Source organism: Salmo trutta, chromosome 22 (assembly GCF_901001165.1).
Source record: "Salmo trutta chromosome 22, fSalTru1.1, whole genome shotgun sequence".
In the NCBI taxonomy this organism is placed as follows: domain Eukaryota; kingdom Metazoa; phylum Chordata; class Actinopteri; order Salmoniformes; family Salmonidae; genus Salmo; species Salmo trutta.
In genome coordinates, this window is record NC_042978.1 from 13,544,036 (window position 1) to 13,568,566 (window position 24,531).

Consider the following 24,531-nt stretch of genomic DNA (forward strand, 5'->3'; position numbering starts at 1 on the left):
CTTATCATTACTTCTATGCACATTTTCCAACTCCAAACCATAAAAACTTGAATGCTTATTGGATTTAATCATTTTCAGGTGATATGTATTTGTGTAATGAGTAATGAGTAAAGGTGTGGCGAAAGTGAATAACACCTTATATCAAGGTGTGCATAATTATTAGGCAGCTTCATTACCTCAGTTAAAATGGGCCAAAAAAGAGATTTAACTGGCACTGAAAAGTAAAAAATTGGAAAATGCCTTTCAGACGGATGCAACACACTTCAAATAGCTAAACTATTGACGCGTGACCACCGGACATTCAAACGTTTTGTTGCGAATAGTCAACTGGAGGCGCAAAAAAACGCATGGAGAAGAAAAGGCGCAAATTAACTGCAAAAGACTTGAGAAGAATTAAACATCAAGCTACCAGGAACCAATTATCCTCCAGTGCCACCATATTCCAGAACTGCAACCTACCTGGAGTGTCCAGAAGTACAAGGTGTCAAGTGCTCAGAGACATGGCCAAGGTCAAGAAGACTGAAACAAGACCACCACTGAATAAGATTCACAAGTTGAAGCGTCAAGATTGGGCAAAGAAATACCTGAAGACATATTTTTCAAAGGTTTTATGGACAGATGAAATGAGAGTGACTTTTGATGGACCAAATAGATGGGCCCGTGGCTGGATCAGTAATGGACACAGGGCACCACTTCGAGTCAGGTGCCAGCAAGGTGAAGGAGGGCTGCTATCATTGAGGATGAGGTAGTTGGACCTTTTCGGGTTGAACATGGACTGAAACTCAACTCCCAAACCTACTGCCCGTTTCTGGAAGATACTTTCTTCAAGCAGTGGTACAGGAATAAGTCCTCAGCATTCAAGAAGGCCATGATCTTTATGCAGGACAATGCTCCATCACATGCATCCAAGCACTCCACTGCTTGGCTAGCCAGCAAGGGCCTCAAAGATGCCTGAATAATGACCTGGCCCCCTTGCTCACCTGACTTAAATCCTATTGAGAACTTGTGGGCCCTTCTCAAACGTGAGATTTACTGTGATGGAAGACAATACACCTTTTTGAACAGCATTTGGGAGGCTGTGGTTTCTGCTTCAGCGAAAGTTGATTGTGAACAGATCAATAAACTGACAGACTCTATGGATGGAAGGCTCATGGCAGTTATTGAAAAGAAGGGTGGCTATATTGGCCAAAAATGTTATTTGTTGTCATTTTGTGTTATTTATTTGTAACACTTACTCTAAAAATTGAGAATAAACAAGTGAGTTGGGAGAAATTATTTTTGTCATTTAGTTGCCTAATAATTGTGCACACATATATTCCCCTGAGAAAGACAAAACTCACTTTTCCTTTGTTAAACATTCAGGTTTGAGGTTCAATAACATTTTGTTTTGGATTGACTGAGAGCATTGTGTTTGTTCAACAATAAAATGAATCCTGATCAATACAATTTGCCTAATAATTGTGGATGCAGTGTATTGTTGTGTATTGTTAGATATTACTGCACTGTTGGAGCTAGGAACACAGGCATTTTGCTACACCCTCAATAACATTTGCTAAATATGTGTATGCTACCAATAACATTTGATTTGATTTGAAGACAAAATGCAGTAACTACGCCAACAGTGAAACAGAAAAATGGCTTTACATTTTTGGGGTTAGTCAGACAAATATGTTGTAGGTAGATAAGTGATAATTCACTAATGTATCATCTTATTATAAAGTCATTTGAATGCATATAAACCATAACCACTGATTTAACCTTTGACCCCTAAAATGCAAATTGTCACGTCCTGGCCAGTATATAAGGTTAATTGTTTTGTAGTTTGGTCAGGGCGTGACAGAGGGTATTTGTTTTATGTGGTTCGGGGTGGTGTGTTTGTGTAAAGGGTGTTTGATTTAGTATGTCCGGGTTTTGGTTTATGTCTAGGTAGTTCTATGTGGAATCTAGTGTGTGTGTTTCTATGTTTGGTTGATTGGGGCTCTCAGTTGAAGGCAGGTGTTGTCTATCTGCCTTTGATTGAGAGTCTCATATATGAGGGTGTGTTTGTGATTTGTGGGTGATTGTTCTGTGTTCAGCCCTAGGCTTTGCCAGACTGTTAGTTGTTCGTTCGTTTTCGTGTTTTTGTTGTTTTGTTGTTTTGGAGTGCTCTTTTGGATAATTTAAATAAAAGTCAAAATGAGCATACACGTACCTGCTGCGTATTGGTCTACATTTTCAGACGACGATTTCGTTATATCGTCGGAAGACAAAGACGACAACCGTGACAGAATCACCCACCACTCAAGGACCAAGCAGCAGAGGAAGGAGCAGAAGGCGTTCGAGTTGGACTGGCGGGAGAAGTGGACTTGGGAAGAAGTTCTGGACGGGGCCGGACCTTGGCATCAGGCTGGGGAGTATCGCCGCCCGCAGTGGGAAATAGAAGCAGCCAAGGCAGAGAGGCGTTGGTACGAGGCCAGAGTGGACGCGCTGAAGGAGATGCACGAGAGGCACCCCCAAGAAAAAATTTTGGGGGGGCACACGGGTAGTTTGGCTAGGCGAAGGAAGAGCCGGAAGCCAGCTACCCGTGGTTATATGGAGGAGCGTATGAGGTGGGGAGCGCCATGTTTCGCTGAGAAGCGCAATATCTCACCCATACGCACGCACAGTCCGGTGCAAGTTATTCCAGCCCCTCGCAGGTGCCGTGCTAGAGCGGGCATCCAGCCTGGTAGGAGGATGCCTGCGCAGCGCATCTGGTCGCCGGTACGCCTCCGAGGACCAGGCTACCCAACTCCCGCTCTACGCACGGCTACCATCAAGCCCCTGCACAGCCCAGTCTGCCCTGTACGAGCACTCCGCTCGTGCAGGGCTACTAGTTCCATCGAGCCAAGGTGGGTTGTGCAGGAGGTAAGATCTAGACCGGCTGTGCGCCTCCATAGCCCTGGGTTTCCAGCTCCTGTCTCTCGTGCGGACCCGGAAGTGCGTCCACCCAGTCCGACTCGTCCTGTTCCCGCTCCCCGCACTAAACGGCAAGTGCGTAAACCCAGCCTCGCCAGTCAACAGTCGTCGGAGCTGCCCGTCAGTCAACAGTCGTCGGAGCTGCCCGTCAGTCAACAGTCGTCGGAGCTGCCCGCCAGTCAACAGTCGTCGGAGCTGCCCGCCAGTCAACAGTCGTCGGAGCTGCCCGCCAGTCAACAGTCGTCGGAGCTGCCCGCCAGTCAACAGTCGTCGGAGCTGCCCGCCAGTCAACAGTCGCCGGAGTGGCCAGACTGCGCTGAACTGCCGGAGTGGCCAGACTGCGCTGAACTGCCGGAGTGGCCAGACTGCGCTGAACTGCCGGAGTGGCCAGACTGCGCTGAACTGCCGGAGTGGCCAGACTGCGCTGAACTGCCGGAGTGGCCAGACTGCGCTGAACTGCCGGAGTGGCCAGACTGCGCTGAACTGCCCGAGTGGCCAGACTGCGCTGAACTGCCCGAGTGGCCAGACTGCGCTGACCTGCCCGAGTGGCCAGACTGCGCTGACCTGCCCGAGTGGCCAGACTGCCCTGACCTGCCCGAGTGGCCAGACTGCCCTGACCTGCCCGAGTGGCCAGACTGCCCTGACCTGCCCGAGTGGCCAGACTGCCCTGACCTGCCCGAGTGGCCAGACTGCCCTGACCTGCCCGAGTGGCCAGACTGCCCTGACCTGCCCGAGCGGCCAGACTGCCCTGACCTGCCCGAGTGGCCAGACTGCCCTGACCTGCCCGAGTGGCCAGACTGCCCTGACCTGCCCGAGTGGCCAGACTGCCCTGACCTGCCCGAGTGGCCAGACTGCCCTGACCGTCCCGAGTGGCCAGACTGCCCTGACCGTCCCGAGCTGCCAGACTGCCCAGACAGCCTGGAACGGCCTGAGCCGGAGCCGCCTCCAATATAGGTGGGTTGGGGAGGGGGGGTGTAGCACAGGGCCGTCGTTGACGGCAGCCACCCTCCCTTCCCTCCCTTTAGAAAGGGGGAATTTTTCTTTTGGGTATTGTTTGGGGGTATTTACATTTTTTTTGTGTTAAGGTGCTTCTGGGGTAGCACCTTTAAGGGGGGGGTACTGTCACGTCCTGGCCAGTATATAAGGTTAATTGTTTTGTAGTTTGGTCAGGGCGTGACAGAGGGTATTTGTTTTATGTGGTTCGGGGTGGTGTGTTTGTGTAAAGGGTGTTTGATTTAGTATGTCCGGGTTTTGGTTTATGTCTAGGTAGTTCTATGTGGAATCTAGTGTGTGTGTTTCTATGTTTGGTTGATTGGGGCTCTCAGTTGAAGGCAGGTGTTGTCTATCTGCCTTTGATTGAGAGTCTCATATATGAGGGTGTGTTTGTGATTTGTGGGTGATTGTTCTGTGTTCAGCCCTAGGCTTTGCCAGACTGTTAGTTGTTCGTTCGTTTTCGTGTTTTTGTTGTTTTGTTGTTTTGGAGTGCTCTTTTGGATAATTTAAATAAAAGTCAAAATGAGCATACACGTACCTGCTGCGTATTGGTCTACATTTTCAGACGACGATTTCGTTATATCGTCGGAAGACGAAGACGACAACCGTGACACAAATACTGCACCTTTGCATGACCTTAAACAACTATACGGGTAAAACAAAGGCAAAGTGCAGTATCTACAATCTAAATGTGTTTATTAAACTTCCTTGTTGTTTTGCTGTTTGCTGGACAGTTCTAACTATATTCCAACTGTATTTAATGGTTTTATGTAGTTATGTTTTTATGTTGTATTGCAGTAACACCTTAAGCATTTTTCTCCATAAGGTACAATTTCATGACGTAGAATGTTTATACTTATACTACTTTGTGCAGTATTTACAATCTTAATGTGTTTACCCAATTTCCTTGTGTTTTTCTGTTTCACTTATTTATTTTTTTACCTTTATTTAACTAGGCAAATCAGTTAAGAGCAAATTCTTATTAACAATGATGGCCTATCCCGGCCAAACACTAACCCAGACGACGCTGGGCCAATTGTGCACCGCCCTATGGGACTCCCAATCACGGCCGGTTGTGATACAGCCTGGAATGGTCATTTATTGACTTAGAGGTCATAGGTCAAATCAGTAGTCATTGTTGATATGCATAAAAATGTACTTCATAATAAGATAATACATCAGTGCATTATCACTTATCTACCTACAACATACTTAGCTGGACAGCTAATAAACTTTAAATACATTTTTCTCAGTTTCACTGTTTGTGTAGTTAGTGCTCTTTGCCTTTGTATGGCAGAGCGGATAACTACAGTCACAACACGGTGGCACAAAGCCAAAGTACAGTAACTTCAGTAACTGCTGTTTGCCTTGGTTTTTACTTGGATTTTGAAGTTACTGCACATTTTACACTATATTTTCTCTGAAACTGAGCATAATTGAACAAGGACACTTTATCACAAGATAAAACAGATACTATAAAGACTGATTTCAGTCTGAAAAATGTAGTTACTGCGATTTGCCTTTGTAGGGCAGAGTACTGGTCTTGTCTTTTTAGAAATCAGAAAGGGCACTTTGACTACGGGGTTTTAGAATCTCTATAAAGACCAGACCAGTTCTTCCTGAATACGGGGTTTTAGAATCTCTATAAAGACCAGACCAGTTCTTCCTGAATACGGGGTTTTAGAATCTCTATAAAGACCAGACCAGTTCTTCCTGAATACGGGGTTTTAGAATCTCTATAAAGACCAGACCAGTTCTTCCTGAATATGGGGTTTTAGAATCTCTATAAAGACCAGACCAGTTCTTCCTGAATACGGGGTTTTAGAATCTCTATAAAGACCAGACCAGTTCTTCCTGGAAAAGTGTGATATCAGCATCTTTCAGTGGCCTCATTCACTCAGATGTTTCCATCCTCTCACAGACATCCCCTCCCACTTCCCTACCATATCCAGAAAAGTGCTGAACCTGCTAATGTGTCAGAAACACTGGGCAGTGCTTTTCTAGGCGAACCATGTTAACTACCTACTCCATTTTATATTACTGAATAGGGAAAGCAGCCACTGTTTCCTTCAGTGCTACTCTCCTACCAGGTCCTATCACAGGGCCAGGATTATGCGCCTACTGTAATCATTTACAATGTGCAACATTCCCAGAAGTCAACTGCCAGGAATAAAAGTGATTCATTTAAGCGAGGATATCAGTGTGATAACAATGCCCCATGATGCCTTGAAATTAGACAGTTAGTGAGTCAGAAGGTAGGTACCAGCGGTGTAAATGAACTAAGTAAAAATACTTTGAAGTACTACTTAAGTAGTTTTATTTGGGTATCTATACTTTACTATTTATATTTTTTACAACTTTTACTCCACTACATTTCTAAAGAAAATATGTACTTTCTACTCACATACATTTTTCCTGACACACAAAAGTACTCGTTACGTTTTGAATGCCTAGGCAGGACAGCAATATGGTCTAATTTATGCACCTATCAATATAACACGTTGTCATCCCTACTGCCTCTGATCTCAATAAACACAAATACTGCGTTTGTAAATTATATCTGAGTGTTGGAGTGTGCCCCTGGCTGTCCGTAAATAAAAATAAATAAAAATATCATGCCATCTTGTTTGCTTAACATAAGGAATTTGATGTATAGCATTTACTTTTACTTTTTACTACTACTCAAATATGACAATGAATTACTTTTCCCACCACTCTACTTAAGTACATTTAAAACCAGATACTTTTAGACTTTTACTCAGGTAGTATTTTACTGGGGGACTTTAACTTTTACTTGAGTCAATTTCTATTAAGGTATCTTTACTTTTAAGTATGACAATTGAGTACTTTTTCCACCACTGGTAGGTGCATGTATCGACCAACACAAGTCGAAGTGTAGCCGAACATCATAGTCATTTCAAAAGAGATGTGCAATTTTTGCTCCTTTCAAAACTGGTAGACCTAGTTGTTTATTTAATTCTAGAATTTATTTAAAAAGTATCCGTTTTTAAAATGAATGAGAGTGCCTCTCTTTTGAAACAGTTACTAAGTCACACAGACCAAATGGATGCTGGGTAGCCATGTACACTACAGAGGTCAGCCATGGTGTACACTGGTTCATACCACAGAGCATTGGCTGCAGTGCAACCAAAGACCCAAATAAATCCATAAAAGCACACTCCTCCTCTCATAGTTGTACAGTCAGGATCCATGGGGAAAAAAGAGGAAGTATACAAAACCTCTGGCTTCTTACACACCCAAAAGACATCAAAGCTGGCCATAGAGGGAAGAAGTTGGGGCGGTGTGTTCTTGAAGAGTTAGAACGGCTAATGCTAACTCAGCTATCATTATTCTGACAAGCAGAAGTTCACAAGGCTAGAGAGACAGTGATGGACAGCCAAATGAAATAAGGGGAAGAAAGAGGAACAGCTTTCAAAAGATACGTCATTCTAGTCCCTTTTTGAGTGCAATTTTCCATTATGGCCGCCTGCTCTGTCTCTCACTCGCTTTAACACTTCAAAAGCTCCCTTTGTGCTGAGTAAGGTCCATAACAGTGGCCGGTGGTTGGCCATGGTCAGAGTGACAGAATACGGTCAAAGTGACAGAATGCAGTCCCAATCTGCGTCACCCGTGTGAAGCTGAATCAGTTTGGAGAAAAAAACACTTGTTTTCACGGTTTTCCTATTCCCACAGAATACTGCACCTTTGCATGATTTCACCATGGGATTTCACCATGAGGCCAATGGTGACTTTAAAACAGTTACAGAGTTTAATGGCTGTGATAGGAGAAAACTGAAGATGGATGAAAAACATTGTAATTACGCCACAATACTAACCTAATTGACAGAGTGAAAAGAAGGAAGCCTATAGAGAATACAAATGTTCCAAAACATGTATCCTGTTTGCAACAAGGCACTAAAGTAATACTGCAAAAAATGTGGCAAAGCAATTCACTTTTAGTCCTGAATACGAAGTGTTATGCTTGGAGCAAATCCAATACAACACATTACTGAGTACCGCGCTCCATATTTTCTAGCCTAGTGGTGGCTGCATCATGTTAAGGATATGCTTATAATTGTTAAGGACAGGGGATATTTTCTGGATAAAAAATAAATGGAATGGAGCACAATCCTAGAGGAAAACCTGGTTCAGTCTGCTTTCCACCAGACACTGGGAGATGAATTCACCTTTCAGCAGTACAATAACCTAAAACACAAGGCCAAATCTACACTGGAGTTGCTTACCAAGAGTGGCCTGGTTACAGTTTTGACTTAAATCTACTTGAAAATCTAAGGCAAGACCTGAAAATGGTTGTCTAGCAATGATCAACAACCAATTTGACAGAGCTTGAAGAATTTTGAAAATAATAATGGGCAAATGTTGCACAATCCAGGTGTGGAAAGCTCTTAGAGAGTTATCCAGAAAGACTCACACCTGTAATCGCTGCCAAAGGTGCTTCTACAAAGTATTGACTCAGGGGTGTGAATATTCATGTAAATTATATTTCTGTATTTAATTTGCATACATTTGCAAAAAATGGTCATTATGGGGTATTGTGTGTAGATGGGTGAGAAAAATTCAGGCTGTAACACAACCAAATGTGGAATAGGTCAAGGTGTACGAATACCTTCTGCAGGCACTGTAACACTGCCAGGCCATGTCTGTGGGACACACAGCGCTGAGAGAGAGGCTTGCATTTTCTAATGTATTATTTTTCATCTGAACACAAAAGCCTGAGATCCGTGAGGAATTTCCGCCTCTCTGACAGACAAAGAGGACGGCTTGGTGCCCACTCTGAGAGCCATGTGGAGGAAAGCACAAAACATCTGTTGATCGGAAGTGGCACCGTGTTTCCCCCTACTTGTTGATTTCTCTCGCACACAGGTGGGGCCCTCAAGAAAAGATGCACTTCTGATACCAAAATCCTTCATGGACACCAATTGAGGCCAAATCATTTTCATTAGGAAGGCAATAGCAATCGGTGTGTTGGCTACGTCCACCCACCCCCTTCTATGATAGGTGGAACGATTCTGGTCAGGATTGATGGTCTCAGTACAGTGACAATAGTGGCAGTATATGAGTCAGGAAGTAGTTGCTTACTCATTTGTCGCTCTCCGTAGCTGATGGCTTCGGCGAGGGGACTCCATCCCTGAGCGTTCTTCACCTTCACTGGTGCATTGTGAGCCAGCAGCAGATGGGCACACTCTGTGGGAAAAAGAGACAAGAGGAAACAGTAATTGACTTATTACAGAGTTAGAGCTAGTGGGAGAGAGTACTGCCTTGTTGGTTAATTGACAATTTATCAATGGTTAATCTGATTTGCGCTGCTACATGGCCCAGTGTGGACCGACTAGAGGGGACAAAGGTCGAGCATGGAAAAGACACAAAATTATTGACCTCCAAAATCTTTATCAACTGTGTTCTGTGTAACGGTTTCTTCATAGCCTGAAACGAACAAAGAATGACAAGTCAACAGTACACCAGGTTTCCCACCAAAAATGTCCCACCAGCCCTCTGTTGTGAAGTATTTCATTCAAACTCCACTGAGCTTTCCCATCAAACAGACAAAAGAGGCCCTGGAAGCTAATTTTATCTCCAACCTGACACCATGCCCATGTCGGAACAAGCTCTAATTTAGACATTTAACTTCCCTTCTCCAGGGAAAGCTTCCTGAAATTGAATTTTGCAATAAAGTGAGACATTGTGTATGCTTCACTTCAAATTCATATATTTACTGACAAAATGCAACATTTTGGTCACATAGACCTTCGAAAAGGCCTCATAGGATTGTATCTGAATTCTTAGCCATCCCAATCCGACTATTTCATTCTGATTTTATAAAGGGAATGTACTGTCATACATTCCACTGTGAGGCTCTCTCTTTCTGTGTGACAGTTTTCATGTCGAATAATAAAGGAGACAAATGCTTTGTAGCAGTAGAGCATCATTCATCTAAACCTGAGAATAGTGGAGGGTCAGATAGGGAGTAAGAATGGGATGGAAATAGAAGGGTCGTTTCACGAAATGAGTCCGTTTTGAGTCCCTTAGGTATTTTAAGTAGAAATTGTGCACCAATATTGGATTTTAAAAGCCTATATATTAAATGAAGTGCTATTTAATATAGAGACCACGTGGACAATTCAATACATCACGTTTTATATTAATAAAGACTTGGTAATGTGTCAGAATTCAGCATGTCCCTCTGTGCAGTCTTTCTGACATCTTGGAAGAGTTTTACCCACTTAACCCCAAAGTTTTTCCAAGTTTTCACCATCACTGTAAAGCCCTAGTTATTTTGTTACTTCGATAAAGTCATTTCTGAAGATGATTATTTATTTCATGTGATTAGTGATTCATTTTAAGAAAAAAAAAGACAACAACAACCTGTCCCTCATTTTAAGGTCAACCCTGTGAACAAACTCTTGTTTTAATATGGTGAAACTCAGTAGCGGTAGGGAGGTAAATAAAAGCCATATTACAACCTGTGTTGTGATAATTGTGTTATTTGCTCTGTAACCTGTTACTTCATATGCCTTGCCACCGTGATATATAGACCTAATGCAGAGACAATAAGAACACAAAATTATAACCACACCTTTGTTTCATCACAAAACCAGAGAGCAACCTCTGTCCGGTGAAGTACACCAAGCATATTGCATGTAACAAACAGTTACATGACCTACAACATGGTAAAGTAAGTTCATGTTTCCCACATTTTCAGACTACTAAACAAGTATTGATTTACAACCACGGAGAGTTACTGCAAGTCGCAAAGAAAACAGGAGTAAAACCACAAGTCCAAATCCCTATCTCCATCCATGGCTAATTTAGGAAAGGGCCAATTTTAGCGAGCTTGCTACCGGAGGACAATGACACAAGGAGATGCAACAATTCATGTTTTTTCATCAATTATGTTTTGCTTTTGATGTGATGTGATTGGTGTGAAGCCAATCACATCACATCACTTCCCTTGACACTTTTTTTTGGTGCGCCCGGAACGTTCACAGTTGAGCTCACTCAGTTTAGCTCAACACTGATTGGCTATTATTTTTTACTTTTTACATCAAGGGAGGTCAAATGCTTGCTGGCTTCCCTTGCATTCAATGCTACGGGCGGTAACAATGTCATACACTTTTTGACCAGACAGCGTCAAATAGATGGCCTACACATACAGAGACAGAGGAGTGCTGTTTTGCTCGCTCGGATGCTATCTCCGGTGAGATACATTCATCCTATTGCGAATTGAAGGAAAATGATGAAACACAGAGACGAAAGATACATTATTTCAAATGTTTGAAAAACATTTTTCTTGCTAAATGTTTGGGGGGGGGGAGTCTGGCTTCCCTTTGGCATCCATGAATACACGCCACCGGTGAAACTATTCATTTTGTATTATAATTATCAAAATAAACATTGCACATCTAATAGTCAAATCATAGCGTAAAAGCAGGTGAGTTGGTTCTACTCTTTTTGGCAATTTTCTGGTGTTTTGTGGTGGCAAACAGAGTGGGTCGAGCAGAACACATCCTGTTACCCATAGATAGACATGCTAGAAATGCTTTAACATTTTTGTGAAGCTTGCATTCAATTGCCCTTCCTTGTTGCACACAAGGGGATTTATGGCTGATTTAAAATGAACTTGTCAACCCTGTTACAGTCAACCCTGCTACTTTATTTGGCACTTAAAAGGGAATAATTGCATATTTCGGAAATTTGTCTAAGTGCCTAAAACTTCTTGACTTACTATTGGACTGTCTATCACAGTACGCATCTCTGTCACTCAGAGAGAGCAGAGGCAGAGCTTGAGCAGGCTATGTTCCCCCCTCCCCCTTATAGCTTTTGAGCAATATATTCAAAGATTACAACAAAAAAACAGCAACACCATTTAGGAGATAAAGAGTTTCTGATCAGATCGACAATTATATTTGAATGTATTTGTGTGTCTACAATGCCATCTTTAGCGCACAGCATTTCTGCTTGGTTTCCAGATAAATGCATTGAAAGAGAGTTTTGAAATAGGCTACTACCAACATCTGATGATGCTTCTGACAATATAGTAAAAGGCGTGTTGTGTTGGGTGATGTGCTAAAGTCTGATGTATTTTGAAAACTTCCTAGTGTGTTGTGTTTATGAGGAGTTCCCACGTGTGTGTGTGTGTGTTGTCGCATGAGCAGTAAGCATATGGGCTGCTGTTTCCTCCTTGCTTGGCACAGATCTCAGAAAAGTTCAAATTGCGACGTTTATCACATAAAATGTATATGCCATATCTCACAATCGATTGGGCTTCCAGAATTTAGTATGATCGCTGTGACAACATTTTTTCCGTAGATTTGCATTATTCCACAAAGTTCTATCTAGCGTTGCAGTAACATAACCTTGTGACATAGCAGGCTCGAGCTCTGCCTCCACTCTCCCTGAGTGAGAGAGGTGCGCACTGTGACAGACAGTCCAACAATGAGTCAGAGGTTTAGGCACATAGACAAATTTCCGGAATTTATTCCCCTTTAATATGCACTTACTATAATCCATTCTTTATTTAACCTCTTAAAATGGGAAAACATGTTTTTTATTAAGTTGAACGTGTTCGTCGTGAAAAATGTTATAATTAAGTGAATGTTTTTTTTCCCCAAGTTGAACTACCCAAAAGGGACTCATTTTGTGGGATGACTCAGAACTATTCCGTTAAACCACATGACCTCATGCATTCATACAGGCTTATAACTTTAAAGCTAGGATCCCTTCCGATATGCCATACACAAACAACATATGCAATGTCAAACAACCATCCCACTGGGCACAGACGTCAGTTCAGCGTCTAGTTTTGATTTGCATATGCTTGGGTTTACAACTAATGTGAATTCAACAACAAAGAAGCTCACCATGTGATTGCATTTAGGTTCAAAGTTAGGTGAAATAAAGACGAAATGCCCTTACGTTAATGACTTTTTGCAAATCCAATCAGTTTTCCATGTTGATTCAGCATCATCGCATAGATTTTTTGGCGTTGAAATAACATGGAAACAATGTTGATTCAACCAGTTTTTGCCCAGCGGGATGAAGTCTGTAGGAAATTAGATTTTTGATCTCTGGCTTGACCAGAACATATCCTAGGCCAGGAAGTAAACAGACATAAATTCATGTGTACTCTGATGGGACAATACAACAGCCCAAACCCCCAGGCCTTGCCTATATTTATACAGGAAGCAGCACAGCAGCATGTGAATAACATAAGTTTTCTACTTCCTGGGTTGGGCAACTTGTCAACAACAATAGAGAAAATGGAGCCCGTTGTTCCGACTGTCAATATAGGAGTGACATCTCTAATTAAAATGGTGGCTTCCATGCAACTATGTTTTTTGGCTAATGCCAAAAAACAAGCAGGTCAAATGCGGAAAGTGTCAACAATCCGCTGAATGGAAAATATATAGGCCAGGTGTTTCATGGGCTGGAATTGGGACTTTCATCACTCCTTGTTTGGCAACCTGTTACAATGCATGACTCTAATCATTGAAGAAAAGCCACATGGATGCTCTTCTGTGTGGAACAATAATGTGTTTCTTTATCCTGGGCACGTGTGTCAACCAGACAACCCTGTTACCCAACTAATTGAACCCAAGTTTAATCTCTTTCAATCAAGTCTAAACGTATTGTTCTGCCTAGTTACTCTGCCAAACGTCACAGAAAATGGCCAAAACATTCCTCCCTTAGTCATGACAATGGGAAATTCTCCTACCACTGCTTTTAATCATGGCAAGACAACCGGAAACATGACCGAATACAAACAGTATAGCTATTCCCTCCGCAAGGCAATCAAACAAGCTAAGCATCAGTATAGAGACAAAGTAGAGTCGCAATTCAACGGCTCAGACACGAGAGGTATGTGACAGGGTCTACAGTCAATCACGGACTACAAAAATAAAACCAGCCTCGTCGCGGACACCGATGTCTTGCTCCCAGACAAATTAAACAACTTCTTTGCTCGCTTTGAGGACAATATAGTGCCACTGACACGGCCCGCTACGAAAACATGCGGGCTCGCCTTCACCGCAGCCAACGTGAGTAAAACATTTAAACGTGTTAACCCTTGCAAGGCTGCTGGCCCAGACGGCATCCCTAGCCGCGTCCTCAGAGCATGCGCTGACCAGCTGGCTGATGTGTTTACGGACATATTCAATCAATCCCTATTCCAGTCTGCTGTTCCCACATGCTTCAAGAGGGCCACCATTGTTCCTGTTCCCAAGAAAGCTAAGGTAACTGAGCTAAACTACTATTGCCCCGTAGCACTCACTTCTGTCATCATGAAGTGCTTTGAGAGACTAGTCAAGGATCATATCACCTCCACCCTACCTGACACCCTAGACCCACTCCAATTTGCTTACCGCCCAATAGGTCCACAGATGACGCAATCGCAACCACACTGCCCTAACCCATCTGGACAAGAGGAATACCTATGTAAGAATGCTGTTCATCGATTACAGCTTGGCATTTAACACCATAGTACCCTCCAAACTCATCATTAAGCTCGAGACCCTGGGTCTCAACCCCGCACTGTGCAACTGGGTCCTGGACTTTCTGACGGGCCGCCCCCAGGTGGTGAGGGTAGGAAACAACATCTCTATCCTGCTGATCCTCAACACTGGGGCAGCACAAGGGTGTGTTCTCAGCCCTCTCCTGTACTCCCTGTTTCCCCCATGACTGCATGGCCATGCACGCCTCCAACTCAATCATCAAGTTTGCAGACGACACTACAGTGGTAGGCTTGATTACCAACAACAACGAGACGGCCTACAGGGAGGAGGTGAGGGCTCTCGGAGTGTTGTGACAGGAAAATAACCTCACACTCAACGTCAACAAAACAAAGGAGATGATCGTGGACTTCAGGAAACAGCAGAGGGAGCACCACCCAATCCACATCGACGGGACAGTAGTGGAGAAGGTGGAAGGTTTTAAGCTCCTTGGCGTACACATCACAGACAAACTGAAATGGTCCACCCACACAGACAGTGTGGTGAAGAAGGCGCAACAGAACCTCTTCAACCTCAGGAGGCTGAAGAAATTTGGCTTGTCACCAAAAACACTCACAAACTTTTACAAATGCACACTTTTACAAATGCACACTTTTACAAATGCACTTTTACAAATGCCTGGTACGGCAACTGCTCCGCCCACAACCGTAAGGCTCTCCAGAGGGTAGTGAGGTCTGCACAACGCATCACCGGGGGTAAACTACCTGCCCTCCAAGACACCTACACCACCCGATGTCACAGGAAGGCCAAAAAGATCATCAAGGACAACAACCACCCGAGCCACTGCCTGTTCACCCCGCTATCACCCAGAAGGCAAGGTCAGTACAGGTGCATCAAAGCTAGGACCGAGAGACTGAAAAACAGCTTCTATCTCAAGGCCATCAGACTGTTAAACAGCCATCACTAACATTGAGTGGCTTCTGCCAACATACAGACTCAATCTCTAGCCACTTTTATAATTAACATTTGGATGTAATAAATGTATCACTATTCACTTAAACAATGCCACTTTATATAATGTTTACATACCCAACATTACTCATCTCATATGTACATACTGTACTCTATACCATCTACTGCATCTTGCCTATGCCGTTCGGCCATCGCTCATCCATATATTTATATGTACATATTCTTAATCAATCCTTTACACTTGTGTGTATAAGGTAGGTGTTGTGAAATTGTTAGATTACTTGTTAGATATTACTGCACGGTCAGAACTAGAAGCACAAGCATTTCGCTACACTCGCATTAACATCTGCTAACCATGTGTATGTGACCAATAAAATTTGATTTGATTCGAAAACAAATAGTGCCCCTTGTGTGCACTTCCAGTAATACCATATACCCTGGTAAGGTACCGCCCAACCCCATTTCTGGGTCAGCCTATAAGAGCTTTGCACACCTAGATTGTGCAACATTTGCATTATTCTTTTCAACATTCTTCAAGCTCTGTCAAATTGGGCATTCCTTTTCTTTTTTATCCTGGAACCCCCCCCAGTCCTTAACGATTACAAGCATAACCATAACATGATGCAGCCACCACTATGCTTGAAAATATGTAGAGCGGTACTCAGTAATGTGTTGTAATGGATTTGCCCCAAACATAACACTTTGAATTCAGGACAAAAAGCAAATTGCTTTGACATATTTTTGCAGTATTAATTTAGTGCCTTGTGCAGGTCTTGGAATATTTTTATTCTGTACATGCTTCCATCTTTTCACATTGTCAGTTAGGTTAGTATAGTGGAGTAACTACAATGTTGTTGATCCAGCCTCAGTTTTTCTCCTATCACAGCCATTAAACTTTGTAACTATTTTAAAGTCACCATTGGCCTCCTGGTGAAATCCCTGAGCGGTTTACTTCCTCTCCGGCAACTGAGTTATGAAGAGCGCCTGTATCTTTGTAGTGACTGGGTATATTGATACACCCTCCAAAGTGGAATGAATAACTTCACCATGCTCAAAGGGATATTCAGTGTCTGCTTTCTTTTATTTTTACACATATACCAATAGGTGCCCATCTTTGTGAGGCATTGGAAAACTTCCCTGGTCTTTGTTGTTGAATCTGTGTTTGAAATGCACTGCTTGACTGAGGAACCTTACAGATAATTGTATGTGTGGGGTACAGAGATGATGTAGTCCTTCAAAAATCATGTTAAACACTATTATTGCTCACAGAGTGAGTCCATGCAACTTATGTGACTTGTTAAGCACATTTTTACTCCTGAACTTATTTAGGCTTACCATAACAAAGGGGTTTAGTACTCATTGACTAAAGACATTTCAGCTTTACATTTTTTATTAATTTGTAAACATTTTTAAATACATAATTCCACTTTGACATTATGGAGTATTGTGTGTAGGCCAGGGACAAAAAAATCTAAATTTGATCAACTGTAACATAATAAAATGTGGAAAAAGTTAAATGGTGTGTATACTTTCTGAAGGCACTGTTCAGCAGAATATATACTGTATTACAGTTAGCTATGTCAAGAATCCAGTACATACACTACCGTTCAAAAGTTTGGGGTCACTTTTAAATGTCCTTGTTGTTGAAAGAAAAGCACATTTTCTGTCCATTAAAATAACTTCAAAATGATCAGAAATACAGTGTAGACATTGTTAATGTTGTTAATGTCTATTGTAGCTGGAAACGGCAGATTTTTTTATGGAATATCTACATAGGCGTACAGAGGCCCATTATCAGCAACCATCACTCCTGTGTTCCAATGGCACGTTGTGTTAGCTAATCCAAGTTTATCATTTTAAAAGACTAATTGATCATTAGAAAACCCTTTTGCAATTATGTTAGCACAGCTGAAAACTGTTCTTCTGATTAAAGAAGCAATAAAACTGTCCTTCTTTAGACTGGTTGAGTATCTGGAGCATCAGCATTTGTGGGTTCAATTACAGGGAACAAAGACGTTTTTCTGAAACTCATCAGTGTATTCTTGTTCTGAGAAAGGAAGGCTATTCCATGCGAGAAATTGCCAAGAAACTGAAGATCTCGTACAACGCTGTGTACTACTTCCCTCACAGAACAGCGCAAACTGTCTCTAACCAGAGTAGAAAGAGGAGTGGGAGGACAAGTATATTAGAGTGTCTAGTTTTAGAAACAGACGTCTCACAAGTCCTCAACTGGAAGCTTCATTAAATAGTACCCGCAAAACACCAGTCTCAACGTCAACAGTGAAGAGGCGACTCCAGGATGCTGGCCTTCTAGGCAGAGTTGCAAAGAAAAAGCCATATCTGAGACTGGCCAATAAAAAGAAAAGATTAAGATGGGCAAAAGAACACAGACACTGGACAGAGGAACTGCAGTTTCCCTACCAGGCAGCGATGCAGCCCAACAGAATGCTCTCAATGGTGCATCTACAGAACTTTGTGAGAGTCTTAGGGACCATGCCGAATTTCTTCAGCCGCCTGAGGTTGTAGAGGCGCTGTTGCACCTTCTTCACCACAGTGTTGGTGTGGTGGGACCATTTCAGGTCCTCAGTGATGTGCATGCCAAGGAATTTGAAGCTTTTGACCCTCTCCACTGCAACCCCGTCGTTGTGGATGGGGGCGTGCTGCCTCCTCTGTCTCCTGTAGTCCTCCTTTGTTTTTTGACGTTGAGGGACAGGTTATTTTCCTGGAACCACTCCGCCAGGGCTCTAACCTCCTCCCTGTAGGCTGTCTCGTCATTATTGGTAATCAGGCCTACCACAGTCGTGTCTTCAGCTAACTTGATGATTGAGTTGGGAGTAGTGCGTAGACACACAGTAATGGGTAAACAGGGAGTACAGGAGGGGGCTGAGCACACACCCCTGGGGGGCTCCGTGTTGAGGATCAGCATGGCAGAGATGTTGTTGCCTACCCTCACCACTTGGGGTTAACCCATCAGGAAATCTAGGACCCAGTTGCCCAGGGAGAGGTTCAGAACACTGAGCTTAGTAACAAGCTTGGTGGGTACTATGGTGTTGAAAGCAGAGCTGTAGTTGATGAACAGCATCCTCACATAGGTATTCCTATTGTCTAGGTGGAATAGGGTAATGTGCAGTGTAATGGCGAATGAGTCATCCTTGGATTTGTTGGGGCGGTATGCAAAATGGAGTGGGTCTAGGATGTCGGGCAAGGTAGAGGTGATATGGTCCTTGACCAGCCTCTCAAAGCACTTCATGATAACAGAGGTGAGTGCTACGGGGCGATTTAAATCAAATTAAATCAAATGTTATTAGTCACATGCGCCGAATACAACAGGTGTAGACCTTACAGTGAAATGCTTACTTACAAGCCCCTAACTAACAATGCAGTTTCAAAAAATACGGATAAGAATAAGCGATAAAATGAACAACTAATTAAAGAGCAGCAGTAAAATAACAATAGCGAGACTATATACAGGGGGGGTACCGATACAGAGTCAATGTGCGGGGGCACCTGTTAGTTGAGGTAGTATGTACATGTAGGTAGAGTTATTAAAGTGACTATGCATAGATGACAGCAGAGAGTAGCAGTGGTGTAAAGAGGGGTTGGGGGGGTGCACTGCAAACAGTCTGGGTAGCCATTTGACTAGATGTTCAGGAGTCTTATGGCTTGGGGGTATAAGCTGTTTAGAAGCCTCTTGGACCTAGACTTGGTGCTCCGGTACCGCTTGTAGCAGAAAGGTAGCAGAGAGAACAGTCTATGACTAGTGTGGCTGGAGTCTTTGACAATATTTAGGGCCTTCCTCTGACACCGCCTGGTATAGAGGTCCTGCATGGCAGGAAGCTTGGCCCCAGTGATGTACTGGGCCGTTCTCACTACCCTTTGTACTGCCTTGCGGTCGGAGGCCGAGCAGTTGCCATACCAGGCAGTGATGCAACCAGTCAGGATGCTCTCAATGGTGCAGCTGTAGAACCTTTTGAGGATCTGAGGACCCATGACAAATCTTTTCAGTCTCCTGAGGGGGAATAGGTTTTGTTGTGCCCTCTTCATGACTATCTTGGTGTGCTTGGACCATGTTAGTTTGTTGGTGATGTGAACACTAAGGAACTTGAAGCTCTCAACCTGCTCCACTGCAGCCCCGTCGATGGGAATGGGGGCGTGCTCGGTCATCTTCTTGCTGTAGTCCACAATCATCTCCTTTGTCTTGATCACGTTGAGAGAGAGGTTTTTGTCCTGGAACCACACGGCCAGGTCTCTGACCTCCTCCCTATAGGCTGTCTCGTCGTTGACGGTGATCAGGCCTACCACTGTGGTGTCATTGGCAAATGATGGTATTGGAGTCATGCCTGGCCGTGCAGTCATGAGTGTACAGGGAGTACAGGAGGGGACTGAGCACGCACCCCTGAGGGGCCCGTGTTGAGGATCAGCGTGGCGGGTATGTTGTCACCTACCCTTACCACCTGGGGGCGGCCCGTCAGGAAGTCCAGGATCCAGTTGCAGAGGGAGGTGTTTAGTCCCAGGGTCCTTAGCTTATTGATGAGCTTTGAGGGCACTATGGTGTTGAATGCTGAGCTGTAGTCAATGAATAGCATTCTCACATAGTTTAGTTACCTTAGCTTGCTTGGGTACATGAAAAATGCTGGACATCTTGAAGCAAGAGGGGACAATAGACTGGTATAGGGATAGGTTGAATATGTCCGTAAACACTCCAGCCAGCTGGTCTGCATCATACACTGAGTGCACAGCTTGCGAGGGTTAACATGCTTGAAAGTCCTATAATCGGGAAGCTGTAGTCCTCTTGAGCAGCGGGGGCCCACGATGGCGGCTCTGTGTTGTTTTCCTTGAAGCTGGCAAAGAATGTGTTAAGTTTGTCTGGGAGTGAGGCATCGGTGTCCGCAACATAGCTGGTTTCCTCTTTATAGTCTGTGATTGTCTGAAGTCCCTGCCACATGCGTATTGTGTCTGAGCCACTGAATTGTGACTGCACCTTTCCCCTTTAATATATTTTTGCTGCTTTGATTGACTTAGAGGTTGTAGCTGGTCTGTTTGTACTTGTCCATGTTCCCAGTCACCTTGTCGTGGTTAAATGGGGTGGTTACGCTTTTAGTTTTGCTCGAATGCTGCCAATTACCACGTTTTTTTGGTTTGGATATGTTTTAATCGTCACTGTAGGAACAACATCCTCTATGCACTTGATGATGAAACCAGTGACAGAGATAGTGTAGACGTCGATGATATTCCCAGAGGCGACTCGGAACATATCCCAGGAGTGATCTGATTTGCTGTAGGGCGGGCGGGGGTGGGCCTTGTAACCATCACAGAATAGGGATAATAACATTGTTCAAGCGTCTTCTCTCCCTGTGTGGCACAGGAGATTTCGGGAACATTTTCCTAAGATTTCCTTTATTAAAATCCCCAGCTACAACAAATGTGGCCTCGGGATGTGCGGTTTCCAGTTTGCTCAAAGTCCCGTAAAATCGCTGTGAAATATATTTTATAGCTGTTTGAAGCTGGTTGACCAAAACAAAAGTTTGGTTTTGGTCCGCCAGCTTCAAACAGCTAGCAATGTTATAATGTCTACAGAACGTTATTTAATTACCTTCAAATAACCTATTTCCGTTTTCAAAAAGTTAATAAAACCTCCCTGGAAAACTTTCAGGGAACCATAGTAAAACGTTTTTAAAACCTCCCTGCAACCTAAAAATGAACTTTCCCACAGCAGGCAAAATGTTCACTTCTGTTCTTAGAACAAGTAGGTGGGGCGGGGCCGAGTTCCAGTGGATTTTTCCAAATTCAACAGACATACATCGCATTAACCAGCTTGATTATAGCTAATTTCCAATTTGATTAATTTATCTTAATTTCTGTTAAAAAAAAAAATCAGTTTTACAGACCAGGAAACGTATGGCTTTGTTCCCAGAACCAATGGGAAACCAAAACTTCCAAGAAACCAAATGTGCTAGCTGGGATTCCTTAACTTTTATTTTTAGTTGAAATGAAGATGTGAATCCAACATAAAGTTAGTTAAATTGTCGACAAGTTAATAGGCTATTTACTGTATTGCAAAAGTGATATTAAACCAAATATCAACATTTGAAGGAGATGTATCTTCTGCTTTGATAGCTCCATCTGTGCCACTGAGTCTGGCTTTAATACCATTTTGTCTACAAATTAATAATTGATATGTTGGATATTCACACCATTTTAACCAAAAATCTAAGTTAAAGAATAGGAACTAAATCGAATAAAATCACATTTTAAATGCACTTTAAATAGTTTGATTTGATCCTATTCTTTAACTTTTATTGGAGGTGGAGACGTGAATCCAACAAATGTATTATTACCTTGTAGATTCCATTTGAAATCAACTAAAGCTTGAAACCCTAAGCCTATATGTATTGTCTATTTTTGTTGAATCCTGGGCTGAATTTAAACAATAGCTGTTGATGACTTCCCAAATGCTATATAGACCTAAATAGCTTAATTGATGGCATACACTACATGACCAATAGTATGTGGACACCTGCTCATTCCAAAATCATGGAATTAATATGGAGTTGGTCCCCTCTTTTCTGCTATAACAGCCTCCACTCTTCTGGGAAGGCTTTCCTATAGATGTTGTAATGTTTCCTTGTGGACTTGCTTCCATTCAGCCACAAGAGCATTAGTGATGTTGGGCGATTAGGCCTGCTCACAGTCGGCGTTCCAATTCATCTCATAGGTGTTTGATGGGGTTGAGGTCAGGGCTCTATGCAGGCCAGTCAATTTCTTCCGCACCGATCTCGACAAACCATTTCTGTATGAACCTCGCTTTGTGCACAGTGGCATTGTCATGCTGAAACAGGAAAGTGCCTTCCCCAAACTGTTGCCACAGCTGAGCTGTTGTCGCTTCTAGACGTTCCACTTCACAATAACAACACTTACAGTTGACAGTGGCAGCTCTAGCAGGGCAGAAATTTGACAAACTGACTTATTGGAAAGGTGGCATCCTATGACGGTGCCACATTGAAAGGCAATGAGCTCTTCAGGACATTCTACTGCCAGTGTTTGTCTACGGAGATTGCATGGCGGTGTGCTCGATTTTATACACCTGTCAGCAACGGGTGTGGCTGAAATAGCCAAAGCCACTAATTTGAAAGGATGTCCACATACTTTTGTATATACTGTATAGTGTTTGATTGATAAAGTATGGTTACATTTGCTTTGTTTAACTGACTCTTTGGAATTACTTTGATAGCAACAATGAATCTATTAAGTGGAGATTTCAGTGACAAATATCAAAGCTATGCAGGGCTTGATTAAAACCCTGGATGGGAGACCGAAGAGTTAGCTGTAGAAAGATCAACTCTCCAGTAGGATCTGAGGTGCTGCCCAGTCTATTGTTTTTTTGTATAGTGGATATTATGTTGAAGATCTGACGTTGTTTCAAAGGCAAAAATTCAACATATTTTATACAAATGTTGTCTTTGTTGAAAATTGGTTACCATAATGATGATGATTTTACCTTCAAAACAACAGTTGCGTTGACTTTTTTGTAATCCAATGTATTTTCCACAGTGATTCAATGTCACAATACATTGACAGATTACGTTGGAACAACATTGATTTAATCAGTTTGTGCCCAGTGGGTTGGGTGTCCCCCTTGAGTGCAATTACAACCTAATAAAGTAATAAGATGGGTTGGATGACTACTGAATGTCGGCCAGAGTGTGGAAGAAGGAAAATGGAAATGATACATTTCAGAATAATTGGACAAATGGGAGGTATTAGGTACAGAGGACAGTTGGGAGCTCAGCTTCCACATACTTAGAGAGAATTAGAGCAGCATTTCTAGTCAATTCCTCTTGAAGAGGTCAGTAACTGTGAGGAAAGAGCGGAAAATGAGAACGGAAGAAAACATTTGTAACGAGAAGGGGAACATACTGTCCGTTTCCGAATACCCATACTAGCGTACCACATACTTAAACTGCATACTATTTACTCATCGTCGAATACTATTTAGCACGTACTGTTTAGTAAAAAGTATGCAGTATGCCACGGTCGTAACGCAGTAGAAGCTTCTGATTGGCTGAGTAGGTTGGGCGGGGCCCAGTGCAGGTGGATCTTTCCAAATTCAACAGACTGGCAAAGCATTAACCAGCCTGATAATAGTTCATTTTCAATTCCAAATCTGAACATGGTTTAGTATTTAGTTAAAAAGCTCTGACGAAGCCCAAGAGATCAAGAAACACTCTTCAATGAAAAAACACAAATCCACTTTGGGTAAAACATTTTTTTTAAAGACTATTTTCAAAAATGATTTTCGAAATGTTCGCATGCTGAGAACAGGTCACACGTGATTGCGTCGCTTCCCACTATTTGTTGATTTTGGTAGCGCATCCCCATATCTAACTGATCAGCTCTTGTCAAAGCAGAAATTAGTATGAGATCCGGGCATTTAAAGTATAGTATTAAACTAGATTTTTCCCGCATACTCAAACAACCTACTATTTAGGATGCAAATATATGTATTCGGACAGGGCCAGTGTTTATAGGAAATTGGGTAATATAGCCTATTGCATGATTAAATCAAATGATTCATAATAATAAAGTTGTCCTCCACTAATGAGGTGACGTTGGGTCACAAAAGGTCGTGCATCCATCTCCGAACTGAAAAGAAAAATGCTCACATGCCTCTTCTTGACCCAGGGCCAGCTGATAAGACTGGTTAATGTAGATCACGTGTCAAACTCATTCCACGGAGAGCCGAGTGTCTGCCGGTTTTCACTCCACCCTTGTAATTGATCGATGAATTAAGGTAATTAATTAGTAAGGAACTCCCCTCACCTGGTTATCTAGGTCTTAATTGAATGGAAAAAAACAAAAACCAGCAGACACTCAGCCCTCCGTGGAATGAGTTTGACACCCCTGATGTAGAGGAAACAGAGTTCGCCTGTCCGACCACCGTGGTCCAGGCGGTTGAGTGCACGACTAGCATCCACCCGGGTGACATAAGCCAGCCAGCACTCACCCCTCTGGCCTATATTTCCCTGCCTATTCCCTGATTGTGTAATAAGCACAGCATTTAGCAGAAATGCTTTATGTAAGCCTGAGCAAGCAAGCAGACCAGCTAGGCAGGGCAGGGCAGGGCACGGCACGGCATGTCTCTCTGGCAAGGCCCCAAGAGCAGGGC

The 24,531-nt window shown here is 43.1% G+C and overlaps 1 protein-coding gene across 1 annotated transcript in view; it reads right to left on the reverse strand.

Moving 5' to 3' along the window:
- LOC115158132 (ankyrin repeat domain-containing protein 13C) overlaps nucleotides 1–24,531 on the reverse strand; it is a 92,461-nt gene that overhangs the window by 37,369 nt on the left and 30,561 nt on the right. Inside the window, exon 3 of the mRNA XM_029706706.1 lies at nucleotides 9,028–9,132. Coding sequence (XP_029562566.1) covers nucleotides 9,028–9,132 — 105 coding nt within the window. The remainder of the gene's footprint in view (nucleotides 1–9,027; nucleotides 9,133–24,531) is intronic.